This window comes from Balearica regulorum, chromosome 8, assembly GCF_011004875.1.
Source record: "Balearica regulorum gibbericeps isolate bBalReg1 chromosome 8, bBalReg1.pri, whole genome shotgun sequence".
Classification (NCBI taxonomy): domain Eukaryota; kingdom Metazoa; phylum Chordata; class Aves; order Gruiformes; family Gruidae; genus Balearica; species Balearica regulorum.
Genome location: NC_046191.1, coordinates 25,439,158 through 25,467,051, shown reverse-complemented (window position 1 = coordinate 25,467,051; position 27,894 = coordinate 25,439,158). Strand labels below are relative to the sequence as shown.

General features: G+C 38.7%; 1 protein-coding gene across 1 annotated transcript in view; it reads left to right on the top strand.

The window, feature by feature from the left end:
* The window catches only part of CRB1 (crumbs cell polarity complex component 1), a 102,854-nt gene that overhangs the window by 54,106 nt on the left and 20,854 nt on the right, over positions 1-27,894 (top strand). Inside the window, exons 6-11 of the mRNA XM_075760146.1 lie at positions 11,154-12,107; positions 15,651-16,201; positions 16,597-16,762; positions 19,517-20,423; positions 22,033-22,161; positions 25,321-25,447. Coding sequence (XP_075616261.1) covers positions 11,154-12,107; positions 15,651-16,201; positions 16,597-16,762; positions 19,517-20,423; positions 22,033-22,161; positions 25,321-25,447 — 2,834 coding nt within the window. The remainder of the gene's footprint in view (positions 1-11,153; positions 12,108-15,650; positions 16,202-16,596; positions 16,763-19,516; positions 20,424-22,032; positions 22,162-25,320; positions 25,448-27,894) is intronic.

Here is a 27,894-nt window from a genome sequence, read left to right as displayed (position 1 = left end):
TGTTTGGAATAAACTCTGAGGTGACTATAATAAGGCACAGCCTGCTTCTGTTTAGGTACCTGGACTGATTTTTTCAGGTACAGGGAGAATTTCAAAGAAGTTAAGCTAGCCTCTTACTGATTACCTGGGTGCTGATCTCTTTTAAAAAAAATAGTTGAATTAACTTAGATTCTGCTGATTTTGTAGGGAGAACTGGATTAAGGAAAGCATGGTCTTTCCCTGGCTGACAATGAACTTAGCACTTTCAATAAACAGTCCCAGAGAGAAGAAAAAAAGCCTAGTATAGACAGCTAATTTATGCTGATAATTAACTGCTAGAAATAGATTCAGTGGATCTGATTCAGATTGCTCTCCCCCCCCCGTCATTCTTGAAGTCTGGCTGTGTTACCAACACGACACTATTACAGAGAATCATAATGATCAATACAATTACGGCTGTAGTCACTGTCCTGTGGGCACTATTTTTTCTTAACAGAGAGGGTTCAGAATCTGTTATTAGGCCTGTTTGTGAGGCCAGAACATCATGGTAAATCACTACCTATAGTAACCAATAGAGAAAACTATTTAAATGCTGTATTGTGAACATGTCTGCAGAGCTACAGAAGTTAACTGTAGCACGTAAAGACATACAAGAACTAGATTTAATCTAGCTAACTCACATACCCATTGTATGACCCAGGAAATCCCCGGATAAGACAGCCAGCAGTCCATGGCAAGCACACACAATCTCAGCTGAAGTCCATGCTATCCCATTGCCATTGGGATTGTTATGTGACCTAGCAAAAACGAAGCTAGTTTGGGTCTCATGCTTCACAGCTTCAAGATGCATTAAGCGTATGAAACCTTGGATAAACAAAGATGAGTTTTCACACTGCAAAAGAACTACCATTGCAGGGAATGAGAGAAATGAACACCGCTGCGGAAGTGAAAGGAGGTATGACCTTCTGCCATTCCCATTGATATGGAACTGGACTGAAAGATCACAGTCTCAAGCCTAAGGTCTTCTGCATCTACATCTGCTCTATGGCAAATCACAGCTATTTACACAGGAAAGAAAACATACATCAGCTGCCCTACAAAAAAATTGTAGAAGTGGATAGTTCAGGGTAAAAGACATGGCTTTCTGTACTTAAAGTGGTAATAAATTATGTAGACATATATACTGTAGGAAGAGATGTGTAATTATACACAGCATAAACCCAGATCATATTCATGCTATTTATACAGCTATGCTATGCGTAGCTCAAAATACACACAGCATAAACATGTTATGTATTTTCACACATTCATATTTTGTTCTTTTCTATTCTTAGGTCGCCATTCTCAGTTAAGCTGTATAGGCCCTATTAAAACTATGATTTTCTAGCCTACTGGCTTTTTCAGTTTGTTTCAATATGGACTGACAATGAAGTTATGTAAATACAGTCACTTTAGTACGTTGCAGAGATTCACATTGGTTTTAACAAAATGAGAAAATCTTGCAAATGACTAAAATTTTTCAAAGCACTGTTTCAAGAGCAGAAGCTGTTTCACACTAGACAGCACAGTGGCTGTGCTTGCCTACCTCAGTTAAAACAAATAGGAAGCAGCCAACAAGAGATGAGCTAGAAAATCCCTTTTAGGGGACACTAGACACAGACTCCATTTCTCAATGGATGTGTTCATCAACAGCAAGCACTCTTTTAAAGCCCTTAAGTGTTTGTAGGACTGAAAATTAATTTGTTTTCCAATTCCAAAGTGAATCATATGCTCCAAACAGACTTTTCAAGTTAATGGAACATGACCTTGTATGATCTAATTAAACAACTCAAAGGTATTGGTTGTTTTAAGATCCCTCTGGATATACTTCAGTTCAAATGCGCACACATCATCTGTATGTACAAGCTCATAAATCTACAAAAAATGCAAATCAGATCGTTATTGCTTTGAATTTGACGGTCTTACCACAGTTTTCTAAAAGGTAAAACATGAAAATTTCCTGAATTATACATACTCTTTTTACAACTTAAAGAACACACAAAATCTATACTGGAAGCAGAACACCAAATATCTGGTTTTTTCTAATTTTTTTTTCAGTCTTTTGTCTTTGGCATGGCTCCTGTGGTCTCCTTTCTCCACTCTCAATTTTAGCTCAGACCTTTGTGTAGACCTTATCTCTGATCTGGAGTCTTTCTACATCCGTCCAGCCAGCCAGCCAGTCAGCCAGCCATTTCCTGTATGGATCAATGGTCATGCACATACACTCTCGCTCCTCTTACTACCCATAAATGCCTGTGTGTCTAACAAGAACTCTGCCTCAAATGCCAACACAACTATCTTTGGGGGTACCATTGATTCCTGTATTTCTGTTTCCTTTTGCCCATTCACATTTTTCTCTACTTTTTCATCTGTTTCCAGCTCCAAAATCTTACCTGCTATTTTCTCTTCTTTCTTAATTGTATCCTTCATAAATCACATCTCTCTGCTTTAACCTGTCACGCCCTGTAATTGTGCTCTCCCTCCTCTCATCGACCCTTCCTAGCTCCTATCAACGACGTGGCCACAGCTACAGACATGTTCGTGCAGCCAGAAGACCCACTCAGGAAGGATGCTGCCTGGGAAAAGCGGGTTGCCACCGTTTCGTTTTCTTTCTTACCTCCATCCGTCAAACGGCACAGCAGCTGCCTCTTTTACCTCTAAATAAAGCTGACTCTCGAAGTAGGGAAATGAAAGGAAAATGAGTGCCATGCAGGGACATATTTCTTCACCAAGTTTTTCTTTACTCCAGATTCAGACCCTAATCCTACAATTGGATCCACATGGCTGGCTGCGTTAATCGAAATATGGGACGAAGGTGTAGGCTACAAGCAACAGTTTTGCCATGCTGCCCTTCGAGGACATGGCCCCTCGCCATTCACAGGCTGTACGTGTCTGACCTCTGGCTGCGCCGCTCACGCAGCTTTGCCGAAGGAGCACTCACGCTCTGCAGAGCAGGCTCCTGAGAAAGGCTGGCTGATCTACCCGGAAGCTGAAGCCAATGCTTAACTCAGTCGGCTGTTTCCAATATTTATAAAATAAAATAAACACACCAGATCTCACTAAACAAGTAATCGCTTACAGCATGTACATGATTTTCTTCTTTTTTTTTTTTTTTCAAATGAAAACTATTTTAGGTGTGACAAAACATGTGAAACAAGTGGAAAAACATTTCCAAGTACTTTTGCTCTCAGAAAATGCTTAATGATTGAAGAGATTAAGGGATTGGGGGTTTTTACTGCTTTAAAAAAAAAAAATCCATTTTTACTGAAAATTCAAACTAGTCTATGAAGCTTCAGGCCAGCAACATTTAAAAGATTGAGTTACAGCATGCCATTCTGAATGTAGCACGTTATGAATTCCATATCCCTCAGCTAGAGTGACATATTTAATGATTAAGCCAAGTCACTCAACTCTCTCTTTTTTTTTTTTTCTGAGCCAGTAATAACTTTATATGTACATTTCAAATGGCAAGAGGAAAAAGAGCAGAATAGTGAATTTGTCTGCAATAAAGGAATAACTAGCAAGGTCTTACGACTTTACAAAATTAGAGTTCTGTGTGAAAGGTATCATGTGCAAATTAGCCCAATGTTAGCAAATGCTTGTTATCCTACTATTATAAAGTACCCAATTTTCCATGTGCTCCAGCACTGCCTTATATTCTGTCCATTTGCATGAGCTTTTCCTGCTAAGACAGCAACAAAAATTGCCATACTAGCTCAGATCACTGGTCACATTAAGTTCAATATCCAATATAAGCCAGTTCTTTACTGAAGAAAAATAGGAGGAAAAAAAGGTCCATTTAAATACCCCTCACTTGCTCTACACTGATGTACATAAAAGTAAAACCTCCTTCCTGACCTCCATGACGACTGATTTATGCCCAGAAGCATGAGTTTTAATTACAATGACATAGAGATGGTCAATTTATTTCCTTACGCTTACTCACTCATGAACGTGCATTTCCTCCTTCCAGCAAAGACTAATTATCTCTTTGCAATTATCAGCACAGATGTGGCAAAGTTAGAATTTTCACAATTGTGTGCTAAGACCTGGAGCCCTGAAAAATATATGCTCTGCCAGATCTTGCCACTGGCTTCAGGATTAACCAGTCCCTTGAATAACGTTTCTGCCTGAGGTAGGATTTTGTAACAGACATTTCCAACACTGTAAAACATAGGTGGAGGAAGCGTTATTGCAAACTCTTCATCTTCCATAAAGCATATTCTAAAAGGTGTTCTACAATTTGAGTTTCTCCAGGGTTTACTCCTACTTGCATTTTATACCTATATGTGTATAAACAAATATATGTGTAGGTATAGTCTGACACATCTACAGCTTAGTTGCTGGGAATTATTTTATTCAAGGAAGTTATAGAAGCATGGTAAAAATAGAATTGGGACAGACATGCAGGTATCATTTGGGCTATCTCTGTGTCTAAGATCGGATCAGCTGCCTCCTGTCACACTGCACTTTTGTCTCTAACCTATTTTTAAGGATCCAAAATAGACCTTATGGCTCCCAGTGCCTATCTTATGCCAAAGCTTTGTTGCCTTCTTATCATTAGAAATATTTTCCTAAAGTGTGACTTGGATCTTCCTTGGTGCAGGTCAAACCCACGACTTCTTCACTTGTTTACTATGGTTTCAGGGAACGGCATGCTCCCTCTTTTGTCCTGACAGACTGTTACCTTGTCCCATTTCCTCTGCTTGTCCTTCGACTGAAGAGCCCTACTTTCTTAGTCTCCCCTCACAAGTCATATTTTCTAGACCTCCGATTATTCTCATTGCTCTCCTCTGAATTCTTCCCAATTGATCCAAATCTTTCTTGCAATGCAGAACTAAAAGTGGACTCACGAGGCGTGACCAAGGCTTTGTAAACTGGAACGATTGTTCCACCTGATTGCTGGTGATTCTAGCTGAGACTATAGAAACTGAACGAGTCCTTCCAGAATTAAATCCAATATTTTTCAGATCATTTCTCCAATTTCTTATGTTTGCCTATAAAGGTAATTTTGTCTTTAACACACTCAGAAGTTTCACTTAACTCTGCTTTATCAGACAACTTAAGCAGCAAATTTTCTATACCATCATCCACGTCTTTTATGAAAACACCGACCAGAGCAAACCCAGGACAATCCCAAATCATACTCAATAGCGCCTCACAGTTTGACAGCAAACCTCTGACAATTACTTTCTGGGCAGGATTACACAAGTTTTATACCCACTTTATGGTGGTTTCACGTAGATTTTTCTCCTTGGTTTGTACATGAAAATGTCATTAAAGACAATGTCAAACCCTTACTGTAATTAGAGTAACTACCACCTTCTGTAACCCACTTGTTCTTGCTGGGTTTGTTCCAAACACCCACTAGCGGTTCTGACATGGCTTTGGGCAGCTTGCTAAATATCCTGGTATGAAGTTCCTCTGCCTCAGAGTGTCATCAACTCTTTGTTTTCACTGGGCTGTAGTAGTGCATGCCTATCCCAATTCGTTGGCAGTGCGCATGTTCATAATCTGACCTCAGAACATTTATCAGGGTCATATTGCAAAAGGACTGACAATTACCAAGAACCTCCAACTTCTTCTTGTTACTTTCAAAATAAAAATGCATATTAAATTTCAAGCTGTAGCACAAGACATCTGATAAGCACTACTAATAAAGTACATGCATACTAATTGATCAGCATGAATTTTATTTTGTTTAAAGCTTCCTTACTTACCTTTCAAAGAGTCTGGATGATATTCTTACCCCATGGTTTTTGAATTTATTATAGGATAAAACATTCAATGCCTGTATCAGAGGCTGGAAGGAGCAGCAGTTTTCTGAGTATCACCATAAAAACAACTGTGACCTGTAGATTAAAGGAATCCAAAATTGTATCCTGCGTATGAGTCTTTTGGTGAACCAAGAAACAAATTTGACACAAGGTCAGGAATTTCCTAATTAATGAATAAAGGAGTTGAGGGAGAAGGAGGAATTGAAAAACACATTTGCCCAAAATCAACATTTTCTTGGGCACAGGCTGAGAGAGACTTCAGGATCCATTATTGAAGTTTTAAAATGCCAAATCAAAGATCTGAATCCACAGTTTGCCGTATGCCAGTTGGATGGTATAAATACCAACCCGGGGAAAGACTCTCTTGCTTTGTAATTATTTCACTAATTATGCAAAGAGATACTTTTCTAGCAATATTTGAAGCAATTCATCATGTAAATAAAGTATAATGAAAAGGAAAAAAAAAAAAAGTCTGCTGCTTAAATGATCACAAAAATTAGTTCAATCTCCTGAACTCTATTTTCCTCTCATTAAATTAGGTCCAAATCAAAATGTCTTGTTTGAGAGCTGAAAAAAACCCCAAAAGTTTTAGTAAATTATTATTTTCAGCACACTCAAAAATCTGCAGAAATAAACTTCCAGTAAGTAGTACAATGAGAGCAAATGGAACAAAAGTACTTTATAAAATAAAGAAACAAGATACAATTTTAGGTCTTTTCTATCTGCTTGTTGAGATGCACCATTTCTCTGAATGACAGTGACGGTGAAAGAGTTGAGCTGGGTTAAGAAACCTCTTGAAAATGAAAGAAAATTCAGTCTTATAAAGCGCCTTGTAAAATAACAAAAAGTGACAAATCAGTTTTGAACAGATCCCAAAAAAATACTTTTCCGTGAAACGTAATCAACCTTCAGTGTCAGCACACTTGGACAGAACATGCTGAAAAAGAATTTAAAAGTCGAATACATATCTATTGCGTAAGCAGTTTAATGAGTCTTACTTTAAGCCTTGTTGATCTGGCTTGGGCAAAATACACCATCAGACTCCGTCAGCAGGTACAGAAGTGGAGCAAGCTAATCCTGGAAAGGAAGCCTTTATACTAAGAACTGTTTTGAATTTTACAGAAACTTACTTTGCGGACCGCTTAAGTGCTAAATGATCTTTTTCCCTTGGAAAAAGATGGTTACAACTAGGATACAGGTTTACATCATTTTAATGACAATGTTTACAGGTAAATATTTTTCTTTTTGTGAAATTATATGTGCACTTTGTATTGAATGGGTAGTGTCTCTCCAGACTGCTTGCTTGTACTTGCTTGATATTTATATAGTGTCAAGGAACTGGAAAGTCAGAAAGCTGTAAACAGATTTCTAACCAAAGGTGCATATCAAAAGTGTAACCTGGATAATACTTTTATAATTGTTTAATGAAAATTAGTGGTGTTCAGGAGAATTACACTTGAATAATTGTTTTTATCATCCTGCTTTTGCAGGAAACCTTTGCTGCTAAAGTTGAAACAGATAGTTTATTTAAGAGGTTAACGGTTAGAAAATAGCTACCCTACAGTAATAATGTGTGGGTGAAAAAAGGAGACAGATATGAGTGGTGTTATCAAACTGAGTCAAAGGAGCTGTTTCATCTCTGTTTTGAATAAAACTTCACAGAAGGAAAAGGTAATCATTATCTATAAAAATATGATAAAAATATTCACATTATCTGAAATTTTAGGTAGATGTGTAATATATTTAGAAGAGAAAATGCTGAATGATTTTACTTTTTACTTTAAAAACACAAGTATTTTTAGCTGAGCTAATGCATGTACCCACTGAAAAGAAAAGAATAGTTCCCCTTGCGCTTGCTTTTGGTATGTCCTGCATCTTTTGAGAATACTTTTTTTACACGTGAAACTTCTCCTCCAACCTGAGGTATTTGAACTGCTTATACAGTTCTATAAATATGGACTAATCCTTTTATCTAGAGTGCTTTTATCTTGAGTGACAGTGGTCTTTGCTTGTATAGCAATTGGCAGATAACAAGCAATATCAACACTGCTTGTAAGAACAGCTGATTTATTTATTTTTTATATGAAAAAATGGCTTATTATTTGTCTTTAGGTGTGACCTATATTTATGTTTGTGCTAATCTTATTATGAAATAGTAGGCATATAGATGTAAATGTATACATATACACACAACTCTGCAAAATAACTATTTTGCAACATATTAAATTCATTACTTAAAAAATAAGCACTGTATTCAGACACTGAAATGCTATGAAACTAGAGATATTTAAGTGGCTCTATGATCTTCACTTTGCATGTAGTAACTGATGTTATTCATTTTTTGTAGTCAAGGAATACAATAATAATAATATGTGTACCTCCTCATAAAACTCATTTTATTTCTTAGATGTTGATGCTTTTGTTATCAAAAGCGTTATCTAAATTTAAAGGTAGAAACGTATATGATTTCCAAAGAAGTTTAGCATTCTTATGAAATCATTTAATTAATTTTACATTTAATTTGATGAAGTAGAGAACAACACCGACAAGCTGAGGTCAGTTTATGCATGTGTTTCATCCTTTCCAGAGACGAGTCACTCTTGCAAGGCGTGACTCAGACCACAAGCTATAGGTGCCTCCCAGCTGCCATGGCATAATAAACCAATAGACACAGAGTCATCACACATTACTTAAAACGCAGCAACTAAGTATCTAGCCATTCACTATGCTGATTTTTTTCTGTGAAAGGTTTTGTAGGGGCTCCCAATCTATAAATCCTTAAGCACGCTCTGACCATTGAAGCCCTACGACAAGGCTAAGTCCATCCCTGATCCTACTCCTTCTGGGCTGCACTGTTTTTTCTTTCTGACACAAAAATCCAGAGACACCTGCATTTCTACAGCTGTCACATTAAGACTGAGTTGTATACAAGACCTGTGGAGACATTGTTCTCGATGTCAAACAGGGAAGGGAGCAATATCAGGCAGGAGACGTACCAAACCTTGACCGAAACAGGAAACAGCTCACGGTAACTTCACTTTTCATATACTAGAATAGCAAAAGCAGGACGAGTTGCCAACACAGAAATTGCCACAAACTGGACAAAGCAGACATCGTTCTGGCCCCCAGTCAGTAACGGTTTGGGAAGTGCACTTCACTTTGAGAAAGTCAGTCCCAATGAGTCATATTTCTGCCAGATGTCACTATACATTAAGGTATATACAGACATCTCACGTTGGAATAACTATGAGCCTGGCTGGAAAACAGAGAGAGAGACTGCTGCTGTAAAGCCCCACTGCCAGACCAGGGAGATACCACTAGCTGCGTTTGATAATCTGAAGCTTCAAGTGGGAACGCTATGCTATAATTGAAGACTGATGAGTGAGGAGGATCACTGCAGAGAGCGCCTTTTATACACATGCTATGACCGCTTCACTCTGGCTAATCTTTCAAACAAATCTGGACCAATTCTCAGTTCCCTTCTGGCTCTGCTGTAACTTACCGCTCTCTGAGATGGGTCTAGTTACAACTGTGATTGAATAAAGTGGACAGGCAAGGAATTAGCCTGAGTAACTACATTTATCTACTGCTATTTGAAGCAATTCATTGTGGCTGAATGCTGCTCTGTAATTTTCCATGAAAAATAGTTGTGTTTTGCTGTAAAAATAAAGCTGGATGTGAATTTGCATGTAAATATAGGTGTGGGGCTTGGTATCTAGCTGCAACCCTGTGAGTCTCAGCAAACCTCATTATCGAATTTACAGGCACCAGTTTTGCTGTGGGGACAGGCATAATTATGCCTATTTACTACTTTTTGCTGATAATACTAGTTTGAAAACTAACTGCAAAGTATTTCTTCTTTTTCTCTAGAATAACTATGAAGGGAAGTCGCACTTAGCATGAGTTTTCAAAAAAGCATGTGGATATTTTGCCTGCTTCCAAGGGACATAAGAAACAGATTTTCCCCGATTCATTGCATACATATCAGTCACTTGATTGCCTAAGGGGGAAGTTACTATAATTACCTCTTTATAGGTGAACAATAGTGCAGAGGGATAAACAGATTAGTTTTATAAGAGGAACAGATTTTATTTTCTTTCTGAAGTCTGATCGAGTAGACATACTTAAGTCGCATCTATCAAATTACAGTGAGGTGGAGATGAGGAAATTTTTACCATCTTTTACCCAATATACCAGAAGCCAAGCATTATATGGAAGAGGAGGAAATATGTATTGCCCATCGTCTGTGGAAGAGCTCTCATCACCAAGCTCTGCGATGTTTGAGAAATTCCTTTCATCTTTTCTTGCTTCATGTTTTGTATATAGGAAAGGTAAAGAAAGTTCCACTGTAGATACACGGTACCAGGAATATTCTACTGGGGCATACAAATTCAAACCCCTCCAACAGCTTCTCTCAGATCCTCACATCCCAAGCAAACTCTCCTCATGGTATGAGACCACAGCTGATGGACCAGAAGTCACCGCTGCTTTGTTTTTGGCAGAACTGAGATCCGTTGTTCATTTGTGAACAAGTGCAGTACGCGCCTAACCCTGAAATGTGGCAACGGCCCACTCGTTGTGGACGGGGTGCATCTCACCGCATCTTGCCCAGCCTGCCCATCGGATGCAGGTTTAAGCTCTTTGGATTTCTTATTATCACGCTGTGCAGCTCCCTGCTCACTCTGTGAATTTCATTCTTCAGATAGCCAGCTCCCTGTACATACATTTTGCAGGGATAGTCACCTACTTGTCAGTCTGTCCCACTATATCATATAGTGCTTATAAGTCCTGTGGCCCTCACTTGAAGATTGTTGCTCCAAGATGTTTCATATGGGACCAGGAACACTAGTCTGTAATTTTTCTACTGTTTGAATGAATGCGAAATAGAAGGAAAGACCAGCAGACTATACCCCAGCACAGCAACATACTGTATTACGAATATGAATTAAGCAACAATTCTTGGCTTTTTAAATGTGATAAATAATTCAGTTCCTCTCAAAGCAGACTAGATTTCTACCACAGAATAGGTGGGAAAAAATTACTTGATTGCATCTTCTGGAGGTGATGTTTATCTCAATTTAATCACATTACCCATATCGAAACTGTCAATTTGTTTTGTTCTTTTCTTCAAAATGTGATTATCACTAAGGTGTTTATATAATACTTTGCACAATAAAACCATGGCATGTGAATGGTATTTTTATCTTTAACATATTTTAGACTTGTGAGTCAATCATCTATTTATCAAGACATTTACCTCTAATTAAAGATAATTTAATAAAACACATGTTATTAAAAATGTCATTTTGGACTCCAGTTATCCAATCCAGAATGTCTAACTCTTTGTTTATTCTTCAGGTACTCACTGTGATGAAGACATCAACGAATGTTACATGAACCCTTGCCAAAATGGTGGAATCTGTGAGAATTTTCCTGGGAATTACACTTGCCATTGCCCACCTGCAGACAAAGAAGGGATTTATTACGGTGGCTGGAACTGTACAGAAGTTCTCCATGGCTGTACTGATCATCAATGCCAAAACAATGGAATATGTGTCCCACATTTAAAAAATGGCCAACACGGATTCAGCTGCATATGTTCACCTGGGTATACTGGAATACACTGTGAAACCGTAACCACGTTTTCTTTTCAAGGAAACAGTTTCCTTTTGTTGAAGAATCCCCTGACCCCTAAAAAGGAGTTTTTCTATAATATAAACCTGAGGTTTCAGACTGTGCAACCTACAGCTTTTCTGTTTTACCGAGGGGAGAAAAATACGTTTGCAACACTGGAGTTACTGAATGGCTACTTACACTTATCCGTGCAAGTCAATAACCAGCCACAGGCTCTTTTGCATATTTCACATAATGTCAGTGACGGAGAATGGCATTCAGTGGAGGTAACCTTGGCAAGAGCTGTTACTCTTCATTTGCTTGACAGCTCTTGTGTAGAATCGTGTCTCAATAAAACATCTGCTATGATAGATAACGATCACGTGATGCTTGCATTTCAGAGCACGTTTTTGGGCGGCTTACCAGTGGGGAACATTAGTGGCAACTCTCTACTTAACATCTATAATATACATTCTGCACCTTCATTTGTAGGCTGTCTTCAGGACATTGAAATAGACTTGAATGTTATTACTCCAGAGAAGGTATCACCTGAATCATCTTTAAATGTCAGGACAGGATGTACTAAAAAGGACTGGTGTGAAACCCACCCTTGTCAGAACAGGGGACGCTGCACCAACCTGTGGCTGAGCTACCACTGCGACTGCTACCGGCCGTACGCAGGGCCGAGCTGCGCAACAGGTAAGGCAATGCTGTTGGCTTTCGTGGTTTACGTGGTCGCTGAAAACATGACCGTAAACCATCCTGTTTACCCGGTGATGAAATGGCATGGCCCTTAGGATCTCTGGAGCTTGATGTCACCTGGTAAGAAAGTGCAAGAGGGTAGCAGTAGCAAGCCTTCATTATTTTCTAGTTACTTTCCCAGGAAGGCTGCTTTTCAGCCTGACAAAAAAAGTCAGGCTAAACTAGTGGATTCCACTCATCCAGTTTTAAAATCTTCTTAGTGCTTACCACACCATAAACTGCAAAACTGTAGTTCACTGGAGGTTATGCACCTCAAGTAAAATTTAGAAAACAATCAAGTCACTTGGAGTTTAAGTCTTACTTTCAAAGCTTTCTTTGAAAATTTTATCCTCGAACTCTCTAGGTTTTTATAAAGAAACTCATTTAAGACAATAAAAGGCAAGCAAGCAAAAGTACTGCAAGTTAAAAAAAAGACAGATTCCAATTTTAAAAAATGAATGAGATTATGCTATTAACCTAATCTGATTAGCCCAAGGAGAAGGCAGGGCATCAGAGGCTGGAAACTGGGCCCATTCATCTCTCAGCTGGTCCCAGGGCAGCTCTGGACAATCGCTAACGAAGGCGGCCGTTACCAGAGAGCTGTTTGCTGACCAGAGGGAAACGTGTCCAAGCCTCAGCAAACAAAAGAGCACATCTCAGCAAACAGCCTCTTTGGCAGTGATGAGCAGGAACACAAAAGATGCAGATGCCCGTAGCACTTTCCCTGCTACAAATGATCTTCCCAAGCACGGGCTGAGGCAAAGTGGAAGGACAGCAGGAGGTCCCTGCCCAGCTCCCTGCTATCCTGCATCTGGTGCGTCCAGCCCTCTGGAGCTGTACATACAGCACCCCTCAAGAACATTTCAGGGTGGACTCTGCAATCCTTCCTCAGCAACGGTTTCAGGGATTTCAAACAAGCAGTTTTGTTTAAGAAAATTGTACAAGACCGAGTCTTCCACGCAGCGTCTTTGCCCCTGCTTCCCTCTCTGCCCCCTTACTAACCGTCCACACATGGTCAATCATAGCAATGTTTAGGGAAGAAGAAATACATGCATACATATGTTTATGTATATATATTTGCCAAATGAACTGGAAAAAGTGAAGTGCAACAGCAGAGCCACGGTCAGATTGGAATGGACAGATCCTAAACTGGTGTAAACTGGCATGGCTGCACTGCCACCAGTGAAGCTACATTGATTTACATCAGCTGAATGACTGGCCCCGGGGGTTTATTGAATGCATTGCTGCAGAAAGCTGCAGCTTGAAATACATTTCAAAATGTTTAAATACAATTTCATTTTGTATGCTATACTTAATAGTTATCAATACTTTTCAATAGTTTTTCTTTTTTTGGTTTTATTGCAAAATGACAAAGTCTGAGAGGTAATTGTAACAGACTTCTTTGAAGTCTAGCTGTAATTTATCCAAAGACTTGGAAAGCAACTTTGGAGTATAGGACAACATCTGGTAAATATGTTTGCCTCCTTATATGAAGCAAAATTAAAACCAGTCAGGGCCAGGAGAGGCTTATACTGGCATTAGAACTGTTGAGAATGATTAGAAAGCACGCTTTTTCTTTTTTCTTTTTTTTTTTTTTTTTGCTGACCACAATATTCTTTGCAAATCATGGCACCATGCCATTTTGATACATAGGTTCTAGATATATGCCATATTTAAAAGACTGCGGCAGGTTTCTTAAAAGGCAGTGTGGGGGAGACTTGTGGTAAAGGATAACATAAGAAATGCTAGTGTCTTTTTGAAGAAAAGTTGCTGCCAAGTATTTAATTGACAAGAGGCAATATTTTCTCTACCTATACAAAATAACAAACAGATGTTGATTCATTTTGATCAACATCCAGATGTTGTGACCCAAGAGGTTAATATTGACCAACGAGATGCTAGCCATCTCATCAAACAGATCAGATTGATGATATCTATATGTATATTTATAAATAGAAATATAACAAAGTATTTGTAAACATGAAATACCTTTTTGAAGAGTAATGCTTCCTTCTAATACTGCAAATGTGTAATCTTCTTTCCAGCAGAAATTTTCTTTTCACCCTCTTGAAAAAATGTCTCAGTCTCTAGTACTACCTTGCAGAGAAGATATAACTTAAAGAGATTTAATGCCTCAAAACACCCATTTCAACAAATATTTATTCCTACATACCAGAGTTTTAACAAGCAGATGTAGATATATAGGTAATCTTATTCATAAACTTAAAATATTTTAAATTTAATTTATTTGTGAAATTGTCTGTTTAGGAACAAGTAAGGGACTTATTCCTGTTGCTAAATAATATTACCATGCCACATAGGAGTGCAGTGTGGTTATTAAGGGTCTGTTGGGGCTTCGCAGTCAGTCCCCTATTTTCATTGGGGTTTTTAATGTAGTCGTAAAAAAAAGTAGTGCTGCAGGCGGAAACTTGGCCTATGAGGTCTCGCTCTAGGAGTTTTACTGCACAAAAGAGAACTGACTCTTTAGCTGTGTGAGCATTTAAAAAAAAAAAAACTTGGTTTATTCTTTCTATGAATTTGATATATTAAAAATAGCTCTTGAAAGTGTTTAGGCAGGAAGTCTATAATATTGAGGACAAGATCACGAAACCTAAAGCGTAAAAATAGAAACACTTTGTTGTGCTTTAATGAGATGATTCATCAGAATAAAATACAGTTTGGGCTACATATTTTGTATCCTTACAAGTCTGAAAATCATTACTGAAAATAAAGAGTAAGGGAGAGAGACAGATGGTTTTGGTTTAATCGTTTTAATTGATAAGCACAAAAAAGAAAAGAAAAAGGCTTACTCGATCCTGGATCATTTTTCCCCCCATGACACCATAGCATTATGGGCACTCACAGGACCGAGCAGGATTCATAATTGGATACAAGTTGATGTAGTATATGAGCATGCTTTGAGCCCCAGCGACAGAAAATTGTCAGAGAACTGGGTAGAGCCCATGCAGCACCAAATAGGTGCCTTATTTGGAGGTTTCACACAAGAGGGGTTGCTGAGCAGCTTTCGGCTATTTCTACGATTGGAATCAGTGCAAGAAAATATCAGAAAGTTCCAGAATTACATTAACTTCCACGGTCATCAGAGCATCAGAGCAGCTAGGTTCTTTTTAGAATGATCTTTCTGAGGACCAATCCAGGAAACTGTAGAAATCTGTCCTTGTTTAACCATTTGAAAACATAGCATGATACAGAGCATGATAAAGGGGAAAAATATGCCCAATAACAGAACATCTGGTCCTGTACTGGGGCTTAATGCTACAGTCATGGAAGCCAACAGGAATTTTGAAATAGAAGCTATTTACAGCTGGATCAAGTCTTTATTCATCCATAAATACCAGCACATCTTACTACCATACGTAAATATTACCGAAGTAGCTATTTGATCATTGCATTGGCTCCCTTGTCCTTTAGCCCTAACTATTTTATTTTTCTCTCTTCCTCTCTCTTTTTTTAATCTTTTCCCACATCGCTAACCTCAAGAGTACATTCCAGGCCGGTTTGGATCTGAGGACTCCTCAGGCTATGCTGCTTTTTCTGTTGATGCCACTCAGAATGAAAATTTGAACGTATCAATGTTTGTCCGAACACGCAAACCTTCTGGCTTGTTACTGGCTTTGAGAAATAGTACTTACCTCTACGTAAGAGTCTACTTGGAAAGTGGGAAACTCGCAATGTTAGCTCTAAATTCCATGAAGTTATTAGGGAAACACCCCATGAATGATGGAAACTTTTACTTAATAACATTAAAAATAGAACCAAAGAAGATGGAATTGTTCCAGTCCTCTCAATACCTAGGCTTTATTTCTACTCCAGTACTAACCATCCAAAGTAAGGATATTCTTTACATTGGAGGCCTACCAGATAACAAAGCAACTGATAGAAATGGCGGGTATTTCAAAGGCTGCATCCAAGATGTAAGAGTGAATAACCAACCGCTGGAATTCTTCCCCATCACCAATCCACTGAATTCTCTATTCAACCGAACTCTGACCAATGTCACCCAAGGCTGCACTAGTGACAACCTCTGCAAGGTAAGATTGACATCTTTCAGAGCATTTTCACATGTTTATAATAGGGAATTTATTTTAATTTTTTTTTTTATGTTCCCACACATTATTTGATGATAATGACATTTTAGGAAAATATGTAAAAATGCTAGAAAGAGCAGATTTTGTTGAGTTATGCTACATATGATGAGTATCAACAGCAAAATGTATTTGTGTAGGGGAGAATTAAAATATTTTAAGGTTGAAATACTGTTTTTCACCAATTATTGAACACGCTGTGCTATCATAGTACTGGTCTTTATCACTTTCCATCCGAAATAAACAGAATTCTGCTTTTTGACAAATAGTCCCCCATTCTTAGAGTTGGGAGTCCACCAGCTTTTATTCACACTTAGGTTGTCTCTTCTCTTTCCTCATAGTCCAACCCCTGCCACAACGGCGGTGTGTGCTATTCAATCTGGGATGACTTCACTTGCGCGTGCCCCCCTAACACAGCGGGAAAGGCATGTGAGGAAGTTAAGTGGTGTGAGCTTGGGCCCTGTCCTCATGAAGCACGATGCCAGTTGGTGCACCAAGGATTTGAATGTAGGTACATTTCAGTTATTCCTATTGTCTTTGCAGATTAGAAACAATAGAGACTTTCATTGGCATTTCCTTAAAACTCAATATTCACTGCCTTTAAAGTTCATTCAAATGTTATTTCTGTATTAAAATAATAATGTCAATTGTAAGTAACATTAATGGGAAGAGTCTGCCCTACCACACCCAGAAATTTTCAACCAGACCCCCTGACACAGACACCGATGTTTACAGGACCTTTGCTTTTAACTTATTCAACACAACTTGTCGAAGTTGTGCATCAGTACGTTGCCAGAGCGCGAGTGTATCCCTCATACTTCCACTGCAAAGAGATAAGAGGATATCCACTGCTGGATTAACCTTAGAATGTTCTCCATCCTCCTGAAAAGACAAGCTACGTGACATACATAGCATCATTTGATTTTCTTAAATGTTAAATATCTTTGAAGAAAGTCACCGTAATATCAGCAGTACAATTATTCAACTAGTATCTTCATAAGAAGCACCTGCATGCCAAGCAGTCTATTTGAAAATGGATGACCATTAGCTGTTTTAAGAACATTAGCCATCCTGCATATTTCTTTCCTTCTCCACTTCCCTTCTCCTTCCCACCCTGGAGTGGAATTTAAAAAGCAAGTAAGGATTTTGAAGAAATATTTTTTCTTTTTGCTATCAAAGAAAGTCCTAACGATCCTGTGAAGGAAGATAAATTCACACACAGCCTGATGGGAGCTGTTAGAATGACTGACTCTTAGGAATGAGAAGGTTGGTCAACAAAAGATTTCTATCATAGACAATTTGCTGACAGACCACTATGATGCTATTTTTGTTGAGATTGTTAGAATCAGCATTGTAGCACTTGTTAAAATTTATAACTGAAATTAAAATAATTGCACCTTCTCTAGTAGATGTCCTTAATGAAAACACGAAAATACGTTCTCTCCTGAACTTTACTATCGCATTAAAAAGTAGTAATATTACCGCATTATTACGGTAGACTATAAACACACACAGACAGAGAAATTAAAAGTATCTGAACTGTTTCCTTTTGCTAAACTCAAGGTGTACACTGTTAGATCACCTTTAGATTCCTGTGCTGGTATTAGGGAGTTTCCCTAATAGATATTAAAAAATTCCTACCCTATAGAGCTTTATTTTTAACTGTTTGTTTTCTTAGCTACAGCATAGACTTCTTGTTGTTCAACACAGGGTAATGAAAAAAAGGAGTTTTACTGGCGGGTGAGTTCTCTGCCAGCCTGGTGTCTTATGCTCTGGATACCATTCTAAGCAAAGGCAGAAGAAGAGCTGTTTTCCAGGGGCTGTGGCTATAGTTCCACGTAGATGGCTACAATTAGCAAGTCCTTTAGGAAAACATACACTCCAAAAAAAAAAAAAAAAAAGAGACAAAGCCAATACTGGAGGCTGATGCGGGGAACATCAAGTAACAGCAAAAGTGTATGCCCAGTGTCACAGCTGAAGTAAAAACATATCCAGATGGCTTGCTGTGCCAGCAGGACTTAATAAGAGTTCTACAGGAGTATTTTAGCTTTATGAGCTTAAAAAAAACCTGAGCTTTGTGAGACATTTTAAAAAGCAGAAATAATTTGGAAAAGCTCTGACTTTCATTTTTAGGATGGTTTCCTCTGAGGAAACTTTTCCTATGAGAAAGACACCACATTTCATGTGCCAGGCAATGTAGTTACACCTCTGCTGCCTTTGTATCGGGATACACACTCAATAATTTCGGACTCCCAGAGGTTCTTTTCATCACGATTTACTGAGCCCAAAGATAGGTCAGGAACCCAGGCATCTCAGTGCTAGGATCTTGAAAAGCTAAATTTGTCTGAAGTACAGACAGAAGACATTCCCTCCTGTCCCTCTTCCCTGTCTGTAATCCTCATGAATCTCAGAACGTGCAAATTTACAGCCCAGCGAGTTAGTGCATCTTAGTAGAAACCATGCTAATGAAAGATGTCAAATACCTTTGTGAAGATGTCCATAAAACTGCCACAATGGTGCCCATCAATTTTCACTCACAGCAGCACAAACCCAGTACTCTGCTGCCCTCCCAGTCTCACCAGCACAGGCTCGGTGCCGTCAGGAGAGCTGCGGCAGTGCGTACACAGCAGGAGAAGCTGGCTTTAAACGTGACAGGCACCACTCTTCTTACATTGATTTTGAAGGGCCTTTTTGCCAACTGGCTTCAATTAAATTCATCCTTTTTGCATCAGTGACAGTAAATTGGGATCCAATCAAATACTTTCTAAAATGTCTTTAGTGCTTTACCTAGGAAAAGAGGAATTGAAAACAAAGGTTCGCTCCGTGCAGATCTGTCATGAGGAATAACTGGCTGTCCATACTTAGGGAATGAACATAAAATGACAAGTATATATCTTGTCTCGAAGTACCCTCTCAGCCTCGGGTTTGAGTTGTATACAGTTATGATCACCTCCTTCTCTCTGTCTAAAGAGGAAAGAGAGAGCTAACACTAATGTAGAATTGTATCTCTAGAATGATAACTTGACAGGATGCAAAGCACCACCCTTTTGATGTCAATTAAGCTGGTGCTGGCACTGCCCTGTAATTTCTATATCCATAAGGGGCAGGCAAGGATAACCAAAACACTGGTGGAATTTGACTGGGTTTTTCAGCAAACCCAGAAGGACTTACATGGCGGGGAGCATGGGGCACTGAAGAGATATTGTTCTACGCGTATTGATTTAAAGTTGGCCTGGTTTCTCAATTATTATCTTTGCACAGGTCTTGCTAATGCAGTGTTTAGTGGCCGAAGCAGTGCGATATTTTACAGAAGCAACGGAAAAATCAGCAGAGACCTCACCAATATCGTATTTGGCTTTCGAACTAGGGACACGGATGTGATACTGCTGTATGCAGAGAAGGAGCCAGAGTTTGTTACCATCAGTATTCACAACTCCAAATTACTCTTTCAATTGCAAAGCGGCAACAGCTTCTATAAGCTGAGCCTTGCTAGTTCACTGCCTGTGAGTGATGGGAAATGGCATCAAGTGATGGTCTCTATGGTAGAGCCCCTGTCCCAGTTCTCTAGATGGTACATTGATATAGATAACAAGAAAGACACTGCAACTAGCACTATTGCTGCAGGAAGCCTCAACTTTTTAAGAGGAGAGACAGACATCTATGTGGCTGACAAGGCTTTTGACAGTCTGGATGGCCTGCGAGGATGCATGAGCACCATAGAAATCAGTGGCATTTATCTCTCATACTTTGAAAATGCTGACATCCCTACTAAAAAACCTCAAGAGGAGCAATTTCTCAAAGTATCTGCAAACCCTGCTCTTACTGGGTGTTTGCAGGTAGATGTCTGCAGCTCAGATCCCTGTATGCATGGGGGGATATGTGAAGACTCCTATACTTCCTACCATTGCGTATGTCCCAAAGGATGGACTGGCACCCATTGCGAAGTCAACATCAATGAATGCTCTTCAAATCCCTGCGTCCATGGAAACTGCACTGATGGGATCACCTCTTACGAGTGCAGTTGTGAACCTGGTTACACAGGGCTAAATTGTGAAGAGGACATAGACAACTGCCGTGGCCACCAGTGTGCAAACGGAGCCACTTGCATTGATGGGATTAACGGATATTCTTGCCTGTGTGCTGGTAACTTCACTGGAAAATTTTGCAGGTACTGTAAAAAAGGCAGATCTATTTGATTTTGTCAGGTCTTTTCTGAAGGGTTATTACACCACTGATGTCTCCATTTTAAGCACAGATGTTATGCATCTATATATTAATCATGGCTGCAGAATTAATGTATAAAGCGTCTGCATTACAGAAAGCTGTACAAATCAATTGGATGTGGACCAAGGCAGTGGAGACCTGGCAGCTCAGGCAGAGACTGATGAGGCCAGGAGACAGTGAGCAAGGCCCAGCTCTGCTGCCCAGCTCTGCTGCCTGCCTGGGTCCTACGAGCTCTCTGATGACAGGATTACAAGTCCGTCAGAGCTCAGAGATAGATGTGCTACATCTTTTTAGCAAAAAGAATTTTAAGGGATTTGAATCTCTAAAACTATACTCTATGGGAGTAATAGAGCTCTAGAACTATAAGTAGAGAAATCCAGAGCTGGTGGGTAAGAAAAATAACAATAGAAGGGCTTGTAAAGAAGTTTTTCTCCCCACTCACAGCATCTTTGCTACACGAGTCTTTTCCTCCAAGCTTGCTCTCCCAGCCCAGCAGTACTGGTGGGTGCAGACACCACACAGCCCACTCTTTCCACCATTTCTGAGACTCCTCACTTGCCTGTGCCCTATTCTTCTCAGACACTCCTCTGTAAAGGCTGCAGGCTCTTCCCTGGGCTCTCTCTCCTTTAATTGCCCTTCTCTGCATGCCATAAACTTCTCCCTTCTGAGCACGTCCCGTTGCTCTCAGAGATAGCAAAATCCTTCTCCTTCATCCAGATGACTCCAACAAACCCAGCCTGCTGCAGCCTGAAGGAGGCAAACAGACAATTGTCTTCATGCTGCCCAGCTACAGTCTTTTTAGGCTATAATTAGACAATTGTCAATTTTTGTTAACCTTTTTTTTTTTTTTTTTGAGTAGTGAGGACATCTGAGATTTGAAGATGCCTTATATTGGCTCAATATGGTCTATGTATGCTAAGTCTCTTTTTTTTAACTCTTCTAATAAGGTGTCCAGGTATCACATAGATCCATTTCAGTAATGGAAGTAGAGCATTGTCCCTCTTTTTTTTATTTATTGCTAAGAAATTAATCATTAACTTGCCATTAAACACTTGGAAAAGGAAAATCAAATTCAGCAAGTTAAAAAAAGTTAAGCAAAACATGTTCTGTGAGTCTTAAACCTCAGTTCCTGATGTCTTTCCTGTGGACAATACCCCAGCCAGTAACAGCATTGCTCCCCCAGTTCAGTTGCCGCCTACCACTAACCACAAGCACCCTGACACCCCAGGCACCAGGAGTCCAAATGCACACAGATGTGGGGTTTCCTTTCCAAAGGAAACTAAGTGTGTGCAGCCCCTGAAACTGTTCATGTATAGGTAAAAGGTAATGCCTTTCCCATATGTACTGAATAGTATTTTCCAGCAGGACCACTGCTCCCTCTATTTGGAGACTAACAGCACTAGATTCTGCATTCAAATAACAAATTTGCAAGGTAGATCTAAATATTTTCCACCAAAGCAATGGACTAGATTCAAATGAAAAACTGAGAGAGCACGAGACATCCAGAAACAAGGAAAGTGCAAATAACTGCCAGCGCCTTCTCGTTTACCTAGGTACAGAAGATTACCGTATACAGTTTGTGGGAATGAAGAGAGAAACCTCACATGTTTCAACTATGGCAACTGCACCGATCTCAGCGGGGAGTTGACATGTGTCTGCCTGCCAGGATTTGCTGGAGAACGGTGAGATGCTTCACCCAGCAGATCTTTGTGGAGCAACGCTTCCAAAAGCTGTTCCAGAAGGGTTCAGAGGGTAATGGCCACAGGGGTTTTGTCCTCCTGCAGAAATACAGACAAAGCAGTTGTTTAAGTTCAGCAGTTCTTTGCTTGAGTGACTTTGAGGACCTGAAAGTATAGCAGTTTTACTTAGACAAAAATCACAAATTAATGCGACAAAATCCAATCCAATATAGCACCATTAATTCCGGTGCAAGATTTTATTTCTTAGAAAGCATTGTACGCTTGCTTCTACGTGCCTGTTTTTTTTTGGCTTTGGCTTCCATGCCAATTTTGTATATGACAAGCTAGAATGTTATCTTTCCATAGGTGGGGACACGTAAACGCACATATCCTGCTCATAAATAAAAACCAGCTACAATACACTGACACCTGAATATGCAAAGCTGTTTCATTTTCACATGTATGCGCTGTGAATATACGATCTATTCTTTCACAGGGATGGTAAGAGATTAAATACCTGGTAGCATTGCAGCTTGTTACTTTCTTACTGAATGCTGAAGTATGAAAACAGAATTATTACTTAAAAAAGAAATTGAGATACTTTTTACAAGCTATATTTTAGTCTGAAACAGAGGGGCCTTCCTCACAGTGAAATTTGGATCTTGTAGCATATTTTCGCAATTCACACTTACCATTTGATAATGTTCTACAAATGGGTCTGGAGCAGAGAGGTCTGACAGCCACAGGGCATTAGGTGCTGTAGAAATGGAGGGAGACATTGTCACAGTCACAGTATAGTGTGAACAGGTACGGGCACCTTTTTGGATTGTGAGGAAGGAAATACTGTACGTGCTCTTAGTGAAATCAGCATTACATCAGAGTATAATATCCAAAAGTTCAACAGGACCAAGCTACGCTGGCTCTGCAAACACAAAGAAGTTTTCAACAAAAGCTTTTAATTCTCTCAAAAACATATTAACCCACTGATTTTGTGGAAACAGTACAGTAAGTTATAAAAGATAGATGAAATGAAAATTTCCACCCACTCAATGCACAGTGTAGTTGGCAGACACATCTGCATCATCCTGTTGAACTCAGCCAGAAGGTCTGTGTACCACCTCACAATATTCAAAAAAAGGTGAAAAAATAAAATAAAATAAAATAAAATAAAATAAAATAAAATAAAATAAAATAAAATAAAATAAAATAAAATAAAATAAAATAAAATAAAATAAAATAAAATAATATTCTTAGACACTTCTTCAGTGTGTACATTTCTTGGGACTTCAAGGTAGAAGGAAAGTACTTCTTCCTTCTTCCTTCCCCTGCCAGACAACTTGCTAACTACAGCTTTGGGAATGAGCCTTCCTTCCATCCATCCCACTGGCTGGCAATAATCTCTATTTTATGGTTCCCATGATTCTCGTATTGACCGGCAGCCTCGTACCGAGCACGCTGCACTTTAACTGACTATCACACCGAGGCATTCTTCTCCAATGTCTAAAGTTGACTGTTTGTCCTCTTTTACTCCAGGCTGCCAAACCATAAACCAGTAGCACTTTCATGCTTGCAGATCTTAGTATATCAAATGAGAAAATTACACACCCCCTTTTTTTCAGAACAAATTCAAATATATCCGTTAATAAGAAAAGTAAAACCAAAACCCTTTGTATATTTATGTATTAGGTTGGTAAAGCAGGCATTTTCCTTTAAGACAATATTTCATCCCTCAGAAAGCCATTGACGCACAATATAGAGAAAATAGTATCTTTCTATGTCAATCAATTGACTTGGGATCACAAAAAAAACCCCAATGAACTTAATAGCTGGAAAAGGAAATGTGAAAATATTTCTCTTCATAAAAGGAGATATTGCTGTCTCTTTAAAATAAATTTTTGATTCAATTCAGGCTGGGATTTTCAAAATTAGCTAAGAGAGTTAGGTTTTTAACTATTCCTGAGGTTCAGTTGGATTTATATGCCTAATTCCCTGGAAGATTTGGGAGGGTTTGGGGGTCTTTTGATTTCCATAGGTAAGTTCATAGCTATACAATTTTCTATACATTGGATAAATAATTTTATTTAGCTTTTGGAAGTATATTAATATCATTTACCATTGAAGGAAACTGTTGAAACATTTTCATAGATTAATAAAGAAAATCAAATAAAATGTTTAGTATAAAGACCTGCTCTTCTCTAACACTAAAGATTTATTGCATGGTTATGACTATGATTGAACAAAGCAATTCCTTACAATTCAGAGGGAGTTTCTCACATTCTTCTTCAAGAATAAACCTGCTTTTTTATCTAGAACAATTAGGATTAACTATTAGCGTTATTTGAAAAAAAAAGGGCAGAGAATTAAAAGGGAACACCGTCGGAGCCAAAAATCACCAAACCATTACTAGCATTCAGACAATCCCACACATTCTTCATTAACGTTCAATTAGTTGCTTTGAGAAATTATGAGAACTCAAATTTCCTTTATCATCAGAATTAACTCAAAAACATTTAACTATACATATCTAAGCTTGTTCTGCACCACTCTTACCATTCTCGGGGCCCATCTCAGAGAGACTGGATAGGAGATTCTGCTGGGATCTATCGGCATTTCGAATTGACAAAAAAAAAAAAAAAAAAAAAAAAAAAAAAAACAAAAAAACACAACCCAAAACAAAACAAAACAAAAACCCCACAACCACAAAAAACCCAGCTGAACATTCCCAGGAGCACTCTGCTGGGAAAAACACGCATTTGTTTGCCTTACATCCAGACTACTGAGGAGGAAAAATGTGCCCTCAGCTCCCCGGAACAATGAAAACGGATCAGCAACCTGTCGGCAGGACTTGTGCCAGATCTAGCTTTAAAATCATACACAAACTTTCATTTCACATTGTTAAGCACCATTAACCATGAAATACTTTGCAGACATGAAATTTGCAGCTTAACTATCTGTGTTTGAAAATAATACAGGAAGTTTAGGATTTGAGTGTGGCTAATCAGGTAGTTAATAAAATCATAAACACATGTGGCAATATACCACAGATTTCAAATAGAGCATCCTCCTCTCCCTTTCCCCAAAAACTTCTGAATTAAAAATGTGCCTGTTTGATGCATTTGATTTGTGATTTCAGATGCTCACTATTTACAGTCTTTCCTCTAGGTGTGAAAAGGACATTGATGAGTGCAGCTCCGACCCGTGTCTGAACGGGGGCCTCTGCCAGAACCTACTCAACAAGTTCCACTGCCTCTGCGACGTGAACTATGCCGGCGACCGCTGTGAGATAGATGTAAGCGACCTCTCCTTTTTTGTCTCTTTACTGTTGTGGCAGAATCTCTTTCAGCTTCTCTCCTATCTTATTCTACGAATGGATGATGACCCAGCAGTCGAGTGGGGTGAACAGGAAGACTACTAGCAGTCTTTAAACTTTTCTATTTTAATGCAGCAGAAGATGCCTTGATCAAACAGCTTAGCAAAGCAACATGAACATCAGAGTTTTAAAAATCGTTTTATATTTCTTTGAACATATGTGAAATGTTCCATTTTGTATAAGCATTCTTCAACTCTGGCCGTAATATGGAAGCAAACATTGTGTGTAAAATCACGCTCCTTTTAATATAATATAACAATGTGAACGATGAGAACTTTGTCATGCAGATGCTCAGGACAGAGTTCTTGTATCATGAATCACATTGGGTATGGTTTAGTTCTTTCACCTAATTTTAGAACAAATGCTGGCAGATCTTTGAAAGTGTTTCATCCACTTCCCTCAGAGCATTTCACCACACACACTCTGCCAGTGGGCAACAGTGGGACACACCAACAGGCAATACATATTAACGAGACCTATAAGATATACCGATGGAGGCATTCAAACCCTACTGCAATGAGTGGCAAAGATCCACAGCCTTCAGAAAGGCTAATTTTACCATTCAATCTTATTGCTATCTTTGCATTACAGACTATGCTCCTTGCTGTTTCTTTGGCAGTTTGGTCTCACACCTGTGAACTCATATACAACATTATTTGATAATTAGATAATGGCTTGGATTAGCAATTGGCAACACGCTGCGGACACTCTCACATCTGTTTGAATTAGTGACAATCCTGCATTTATATCACTAATCCTGCACCTCCACTCCAGTAGCCTGTACACCTCTGACATATTATACTGAGATAAAATACAGCTGTCTTAATCTTTGCAATGATTCCTCTTTCAAGAAAGGTCAGTAAGTACATCAGACTTTAAAATCACAAATTTGTTGTTTGTTCAAAGATTTCTACAACTTGGAGTAAATCTATCCATCAAAAGGTATGAGTGTCATCAGACAACACTACAGGGTTTTTTCCTTCTCGGGAAGCAATCAACGTAGTTCAGTTGATTTATCTTCATTCTTTAAAGAATTTGTGGAAAACCAGGGGACTGAAACTTATGAATAACAGGAGGTTTAGCAAAAAACATAATAGCAAAATATCCATGCAGTTATCTTTGAGAGCATAGACACAACTGAAGTACATCATTGATAAATACAAAACAAGCGAAAAGTGAGGTTTGGTTTGTCTGAACAACTCTTTAAGGCAAAAACCATTTATGAACCATTTCTTTGGGCATTCATGATCATATTGCATTTGTATAGATTCTGTACTCCTTTTAGTCATTTAACTCGTGTCCTTGAGTGATGATCCAGAAGAGTAAGCATGATTAAGGTGGTGTTTTATTATTAAGTGACATGCCATATAGCAGAGTTATAGGAAAGACTAACACACACTATACAATTAGGTTTTATGACTCCAGAGAGAAAAGCCCATCTTCTCCAGAGGTCCTTGAGCCCACTGATATTTCAGTTTCTGCAATTTCAAACCTCACCTTGTTTCTTCAGTCCTGCCCAACTTGCTGTGGACTGGACTTGGAGTGTTCATGAAGACCAAACGCCACCTTTAATCCTACAGTTGCATTAAGACATGTTAAAATGTGTATAAATGAGATGTTAAGGTTCCTGTTTTGCCATGGCAGGATATAACTGAAGTCACTGCCTGACAATCAAGCCTCTCTTTTTTATTTTCCACATTTCATAAACGTCCTGAAGTCTGTTATTTTCCCAAATAGCATTCAGCCTATAATTGCAGCAACAACAATAGCATAATTGCAGTGCTATTAAAAAGTCTACTCCTATTTTCAGGGGAAAAAAAACCCCAAAAAACCACCAAAACACCACATTTTTTGCACATTTGTGGAAAATACCATGATTCATCCCAGTGATATGTCACAAATTCCTGTCTCAAGCACCTGCCTTTAGTATGAAAACTTAATCATAATATATTTACTTATAGTAATTGTATTACACAAGGATGATTTCTTTGCTGTCTTTATCATATCAGAAAAGTGATTGGGGTAATTTTCTTATTAATCTCTTATTAAAAAAACCCCAAGAATTGAGCTAAAAGTTCCTTTCCTCTTCGTAAACAAACAATAAACACAAGATGGGAACGCGTGCTCCAGCATTGGGGATAAATTAATGTAGCAGTGTCAGAAACAAAACTGTGTATTATATCAGATGTAGGGCTTGGTTATCTTTCTTACTGGGAATCACATCTAATATCATGAATTATATAACACAGGCAAAGACAACAAACCAAAACCAAACTGCATTTTGGATTTTTTTTTCTTTTTTCAATGAAAATACAGTTTTGGAAAACTGGTTTTTTACTCCAGATAAAAGAATGTGATCTAGCTTA